The sequence below is a fragment of the Vidua chalybeata genome, chromosome W (genome assembly GCF_026979565.1).
Source record: "Vidua chalybeata isolate OUT-0048 chromosome W, bVidCha1 merged haplotype, whole genome shotgun sequence".
NCBI classification, from domain to species: domain Eukaryota; kingdom Metazoa; phylum Chordata; class Aves; order Passeriformes; family Viduidae; genus Vidua; species Vidua chalybeata.
Genome location: NC_071569.1, coordinates 312,629 through 319,971, shown reverse-complemented (window position 1 = coordinate 319,971; position 7,343 = coordinate 312,629). Strand labels below are relative to the sequence as shown.

Below are 7,343 nucleotides of genomic sequence, written 5' to 3'. Positions count from 1 at the left end.
ATCTCCAAGGAACAGCAAACAGCACTAAATACAAACCCATAGAGACAGTAAACTACAAGATTATTTGACATTACAAATATAATGCTGAAATATGGTAATACAGAAATCAAAGTCAGAAGAGATTGCTATTGAAGCTGTAATTTCTTAAACAGAAAATCAGCAGGGTACAAATGTGTTAGAATCCTGTAAACTGAGGACTTGAGCTTGATTCTGCTTTCATTGACACTGGCACAAATCCAGCATAATTTCACTGATATTAGTGGTGTAACCAGAAATAATTTTTGCCTTTTGTAGGAATGATATGAATCTTTATTTCAGCAGATAAAAGGATGTTGACTGGAAAGCTGTTAAGAGTATTAGTTTGTTTTAGTGGCCTCGGGAGAAATTCACTTAATACTTTTGGGTAATACAAAGCTTTAAAAACTTGAATGTTTAGATGTCTTCTGAAAACTCTTGAGAGACATGCAAGTGTTAAGGTGCTATTTTTGTTAGCTTTTTAAATAATGTAAAAAGGATACCTACATGTTATATTGCCTGGTAATGTGTCACACAATGTCTTGATCATGGAGGTACCTACATATTAGGTGAACCCAATGTATTCAAGTAAACCCACTAAAGTTATCAGAATTAATTAATGACGAAGATAAGCTTGGGTGTGAAAGCTCATGGGCTTGGGTAACAAGAAAAAAAACCCTATAATTTCAGGAAAGTGCAGATTAAATACATTTTTAGTAGCAATGTAGCAGCCCATGGAGGACCCCATGCCAGAGCAGGTGGATGTGCCCTGAAGGAAGCCGCAACTCATAGAGAGTCCATGTTGGAGCAAGCTCTTGGCAGGAACTGCAGATTGTGGAGAGGGGCCCACATGGGAACGTGTTTTCTAGCAGGAACTGTGGCCTTGTGGAGGACCCACTCTGGAGCAGTCTCTTTCTGACAGACTGCAGCCTGTGGGAAGGACCCGCATTGGAGAAGTTTGCAAATGACTGTCTCCCATTGGAGGGACCCCACAGTGGTGCAGGGAAAGAGTGTGAGGAGGAAGGAGCAGCAGAGACAATGCATGATGAACTGATCACAACCTCCATTCTCCATCTCCCTCCACCATTTGGAGGGGGAAGGAGGTAGAGGAGTTGGGAATGAAGCTGAGCCCGGGATGAAGGGAGGGATGGGGGGAAGATTTGTTCTTATTTCTTATTGTATTACTATCTGTTTAATGGGCAATAAGTTAATTTCCCCACATCAAGTCTGTTTTGCCTGTGAAAGTAATGGCTGAGTGATCTCCCTGGCCTTATCTCAACCCACAAGCTTTTTGTTGTGTTTTCTTTCTGTCTTGTTGGTAGATGGGGAGTGAATAGAGCATCTTGGTGGACATCTGGCAGTCAAGGTCAAACCACTACACTATACAAAATTCCATCTAATTGAGCAGTGCTGTCATTCTATGTGAAGACAGGCCTAGAAGCGGCCAATTAACGCTAGATCTTTTGAATCATTCTGGGGTTTTTGCATCTAGGCTTTTATGAGGTATTTTTAAAATACTGTACAAGCACCGCAACTTCCACTGTGCTGAGAAAGTCTGGATCCAAGTACCAGAGCATCAAGAAAAACTACCCCATACTTGCATTCTGTCAGAATACTCCCCAATTTTACCTAGAAACTAACCCACTGGTAAGGCCCTACTTGCGGCTTGAAGCATAGCATCGTCTGAATAAGCACATGAGTACCCAGCGAGACCTTCATCACTGTGTATTTGGCGGCTAGACACGAAAACCGATTTCTTCTCAATCCCCCGCTTCCTCCGCTCCTAATGGCTAGAGCCTGTGGCATCGCCCCTCGCCCGGATCTACTCCCCTCTCCCGCACTGTAGCATCCGCGCTAGGGTGCCTCACTAGAGCTGTTCTCCCTGTAGGCAGCAGCATAGCACTGAGCAAATTCCTGCTTTTGTTTGTTTGGTTTTGGTTTTGTTGTACTGGAATGACCTGCGAACAGCCCTGCTTTCCCTATAGACCTACGTGAGTATTTATTGCTTCACACTTGGTAGTGCAAGAGACTCGCACAGTTGTTCTCAATTTCGATGCCGTAGTTCGGGAGAAGAACAAACTTTGGCACGATCTGGGGAGATCTGCCTTTTCCTGTTTGGTTGTTGTGGCGTCATTTGGTGTGGGGTTTGGTTTTATGTTTGTTTGTTTTCTCCGAGGCAGGAATGGTGGGGGGCTCCCTATTCTTTTCTCCCCTCCCTGTATCCCTTACACGCCTCAAGAGGGAGCAGGGAACCCCCATCTTCTTTATTAGCTACCTTACGCTCCGCGCTCTGCTGCCTACTCCCTGAAAGAGATTAAGATACTAAACGCGCAAGTGCAACTCACCAATCTGCCCTTTTCTCCGTCGCTAGCTAACTAGCTTCCTCCCCCTTTTCTTCTTTGCCCCACCCATGCAGTCGCGTGCCCTCGCTGGCTTTTGGGGGAGGGGTGGGGTGAGAGCGTAGAGTTCTATCTCTGCAAGAGTTGCTCCCCTCGCGGCTGCAGGGGGGTAAAGTAGCAGCGCTGGGGTCTTGAGGAATTACTCTGGGCACTCAGACGGTTATTGTTCAGAGCCTGTCTGCTGGAGAAATCTTCTCCTAGTACTAGCTCCACTCCCTGCAGGCGGAGGCGCGGGGAGGAGGAAGTCGTCGCCACCTCCCCGGAGTGCTGCGTTCGGTGGAGGAGGTGGAGGTAGGAGGAAGTGAGGCTCAACATGATGGCGGCCGAGGCCGGGGTTGAGGAGGGCGGCTCGGTTACCGCTGCCGGGATAGTAGGAACTGTTGGCGGAGCTGAGTCGGAGCACTACCCCACGTTATGCCGAGGCAAGGAGCTGGGGTCGCAGGGCCCTTTCCTGGCTGGCTCTGGCGGGGACAGCCCGGGCGCTGGCGGTCCGGCGTTGTGCTCGCCGCTGGGGCTCCTGGCGTTAAGCTCCGGGCCTGCCTCTCTGGCCTCCCGAGACGCACTGCCAGAAACTGGACAAAGGCCGGAGGTGTCCGGAGAGGTGCTGCTCCCACCCAAACACAACACTGTCGCCTTTCCCCCGCTGCCGCCGCCGCAACAGCCACCTTCCTTAGCGGGGGGGCTGGGGATTGTGGATGAAGGCGACTCGTTGGATGGGCCCGAGTATGAAGAGGAGGAGGTGGTCATCCCGCTCAACGCTCCCCCCACAAATCAGTGAGTAGCAGCGTTTCTTGACCCCGTCGGGTGTCCGCCACCCCTGGACGTTTCCCCCGTGGGGAAGGGGGAAGAGGAGCGCCGCAGTGGGCAGCGCCGCGTCAGGCCTACACACTTTCTCAAACTCTTGTGGAAGTGTCGTAGAAGTTTTTCATTAGGTTATGTTTGGAAAGAAAAAACAATTGAAAAAATTAACTATAAGTCTTCGTTAATATTTTTATTATACTTTTCCTTCCATCAGCTTGATCGTGATTCCTACAATGCTAGTTATATAAAGAATCTTGCGCTAGAGGCAGAGCAGTTCTCCAGTTATATTTTGCGAAATAAAAAAAAAAATCAGATAACGTTATATAGAGTTCACGTAACTGGCGAGTGCGCTAAACAACCTTTGGATTTAACAGTGAACTAATTCCAGGAAGTCTGCAGATTTACATAAAAAGGTAGCAAGGCTTGTGTCCTGTTTTCGCTGGGATACAGTTAATTTTCTTCCTAGTAGCTGGTATAACGCTGTATTTTGGATTTAGGATGATAATAAGGTTGATAACACATAGATGTTTTTAGTTGTTTCTAAGCAGTGTTTGCACTAAGTCAAGGACTCTTCAGCTTTTCACATCACCCCACCAGCGAGTAGGCTGGGAGGGAACATAGCTAGGGCAGGTGACCTAAACTGGCCAAAGGGGTATTCCATACCATACGGCATTATGCTCAGCATATAAGCTAGGGGGAAAGTTGTCTGGGGGTTGCTGCTCAGGAACTGGTCGGCAGGTGATGAGCAACTGCATTGTGCATCACTTGTTTTGTATATTCTAGCTTATTAGTGGGGGGAGGAGTGAGCGAGTGGCTGTGTGGTGTTTAGCTACCCAGGTTAAACCATGACAGCTTGTATTGGAACAGCCTTCAAGTAAGTACCTTATTCTCCCCAAAATGAAACCGTTTCAAAGGCTTAAATTGCTTATGTTGGCATATAGAAATATGTTATTTCTGAAGTTGTAGTAAGTGTAGAGAATATCATGGTTTCAAGGTAGAAGATGGCAGATATATTCAAGGTATAGGTCAAAATTAATCTGAAAACCCATCTGAATTTAGGTTCATTTTTACCGTCTTCATAACTGGTGTTGGAGAGTTCATTTCTATAATATTAAATGTTTGTTTTTTAAAAGTAATCTCTAACCATGGCAGGCTTTCTACTAATCCTTTCCTCTTTTGATTTCTTGACTTTTTGTGAAAGGTAATAAAGAGTAAGACCTTGTTTTGTGAAGACAGTGTTTGAATAGTCTTAAAGTTTTATACTTCCATAAAGAGCTAGCAATACAATCAGACAGTTTAAGATAAAGACTGAGGAGGGAAATAGAGGCACATAAAGGTGAAGTTACTTCTTCAGTATTGTGTATTATGTCAGAGAGACAGTATCCTGTTGTTCTCTCTGAAAGATCAGACTGCTTTTTCTGTTAGAACTGGTTATTATGTATCTCAGAAAGTAAAGTTGTGCTTTTTTTTCAAATATTTTTTAGAAAGAGAAGTAATTCTTGGTGAATGATCATGTATTTGATACTAAGTAATCATTACCACTTTCACAATTATAAGTGGATTTTGCTGTCAGAGTATTGTAACTCGCATGATAGCATGAAGGTTAACTTTCATAAAAGAGGATACAAAATTTCTGACAAAAAACATGACTTCGAAGGCCCTGATTTTCTCTGTTGGTCCATGAAGCTACTTAGCTTGTTAAGACAAAAGTGATATTGAAGCCTTTGCAGGACCAGCATAACTGTGTAGTTGAGTATTTGTTCTTGTGGGTCCTTCAGTATAAAAACATTTAGGCAGCAAAATAGATGTTGAAAATTGATTCAGAAACTTATATCTCCATCTACTTACCTGTTTTTTCTTTGTAACTTATAATTTTTGTGACTTTTTTTAAAAAAAAGTTGTTGGGTAATTAAAAATAATCAGAATTTCTTTTCTCTTTTATACATTATTTTGATACAAAGTATTTTTTACCATTGTCAGTTAAGTAATTTAAATTAGCTGCACATTGATAGTAAGTTTTATTCTTTCAGTCCTGATGTTTTATTTTGGAAGCGTACTTTGTAATCATACCATCTGTTTTTATAGAATTGAACAAAGATCTGTCACTTTAATATTATAAGCAAAAACCTAATACACTTCCTCTTTTCCAAGTACCTCAGGAAAATGGGAATAAATTTTAATATGATTAATTTTGTAGCAGTGGGAGAAGCTTGTCAATATGTAACAAATTATGCTAATTAAAATACTTAAAGTCCAAAAACTATGATTGATTGATATTTCCCTTTGGTCACTGTAACAGCCTAAGGAGGCACTGCCAAGCTATAGGTTCAGGATACAGTAAGAGATGCTAGACCAAACAGCTTTAGGGATAAACAAGCTACTGCTAAATAGAGATCAGTAGTACAATTATCTGTGGTTTTACAACACATTCAGTAATTCACTAGTATAATTATCCAGGTCAAAACAACAACAAATCCAATCATTTACCAATACTGGGCTAAACTTAATACCCATGAGTGCAAAGGCTTACAGAACCATGGTTATTGAGCAGGGTGGCAAGAAGCAGGGCATGCCTTCTTTGGATGAATGACACAGACCAGCTGATGCACTCAGGGAATTCAGAATTCAGACTTCCCTGATTGGGCTGACCTATTTAATTGTTGAATTGTGGAAGCACTATATGGGCATGTTAAACAATCATCACACATCCTACCTCTGTTTCAGTTCTGTCCTTAGTGTGCAGAGGGCATGCAAATACTGTACAAAGCAATGCACCACAATCCTGAATGAGTCTGACTTAATGATTGTCTGTTCAGTATATACTTTTTCATTTGAGTGTAGAAGTAGTATGTTTATTCTGTAGCTTAATGGTAGGTGGGAGGCACAGGATGCTAGGTAATAGAGTGGACAATTTCCTTTGTGTGTTGGGTGTTTTTCTCTGCACTATCTACCTCATCTGCAAAGCTTACTGCCAGAGGTTGATGGCAGTCTGAAATGGTGTTACAGAAATGCCTACAAAGTTAAGGAATTTACTAGTAAACTGGTGATATGTGAAATAGTTTAGTTGTTTATGTATTTGAATAAAAATCTTAAAGTTGACAAGATATATAATAGTGTTGCATTAAGATGGCAAAAGCAGTTCCAGTATATTCTGACACAATTCATATTTTCATATGGTGTTTCTTTAAGTGGTGATTATCATATTGAAATGAAAATCCTTTGAAATCCTTTGATAACAAAAATCCTTTCCATGGTAGATGTATTGTTACAGTCACTCTTGGCATCTGTCGAGACAACATTAGTGAGAAAAAAAAGAGAGAGAGAGCTGGGTAGAGAAGTATTTAACAAATGTGGTTTGAGTAAAAGGAAAACATGTTTTGTCTCAATGTAGTGTGAAGTTATAGTTTCTTCAGCTGAATTTGTCAGAGGTAGCAAGTCCAGAGTTATGCAACATTTGTTTATTTCAGTAGCTAATAAAATGTTTTTCTGAAAGTGCATAGCTTTACAATAATTATTGAAGGCTATACTCCATACCAAAGAATAAATTTGTATTACATTGAAAACTGAGGGGAAATAATATTGGCATGTTTGAACTCTACAACTTCTCTGAGCAGCCTGTGTCCAGTGCTCAGTCATCTTCACAGTAAAAAAAAAAAAAAAAAAAAAAAGTGTTTCCTCATGTAAAGACAGAACCTCCTGTGCTTCAGATATAGCCCATTGCATGTTGTCCTGTCACTGGGCATGACTGACAATAGCCACAATCTTTGCACTCTCCCTTCAGGTATTTGTATATGTTGATGAGATCTCCTCTGATCTCTTGGCTAGACAGCCTTTCCTCATAGGAGAGATGCTTCAGTCCCTTCATGGCCCTTTCTTGGACTCACATCATTATGTCTGTGTCTCTCCTGTACTGGGGAGCCCAAAACTGGACATGGGACTCCAAATGTGGCCTCGCCAATGCTGAGTAGAGGGGAAGAATCACCTCCCCCAACCTGCTGGCAACATTCCTCCTAATGTAGCCCAGGATACCATTTGCCTTCTTTGCAGCAAGGGCACATTGCTGGCTCACATCCAATTTGGTGTCCACCAGGACTCCCCAGGTCTTTTTCTGCAAAACTACTTTCCAAC

The 7,343-nt window shown here is 42.4% G+C and overlaps 1 protein-coding gene across 1 annotated transcript in view; it reads left to right on the top strand.

Annotated features, from left to right (window-relative positions):
- The first annotated feature begins 2,264 nt into the window (after positions 1-2,264).
- The window catches only part of LOC128802364 (ras GTPase-activating protein 1-like), a 160,886-nt gene continuing 155,807 nt past the window's right edge, over positions 2,265-7,343 (top strand). The window contains exon 1 of the mRNA XM_053968686.1: positions 2,265-3,188. Coding sequence (XP_053824661.1) covers positions 2,728-3,188 — 461 coding nt within the window. The 5' untranslated portion in view covers positions 2,265-2,727. The remainder of the gene's footprint in view (positions 3,189-7,343) is intronic.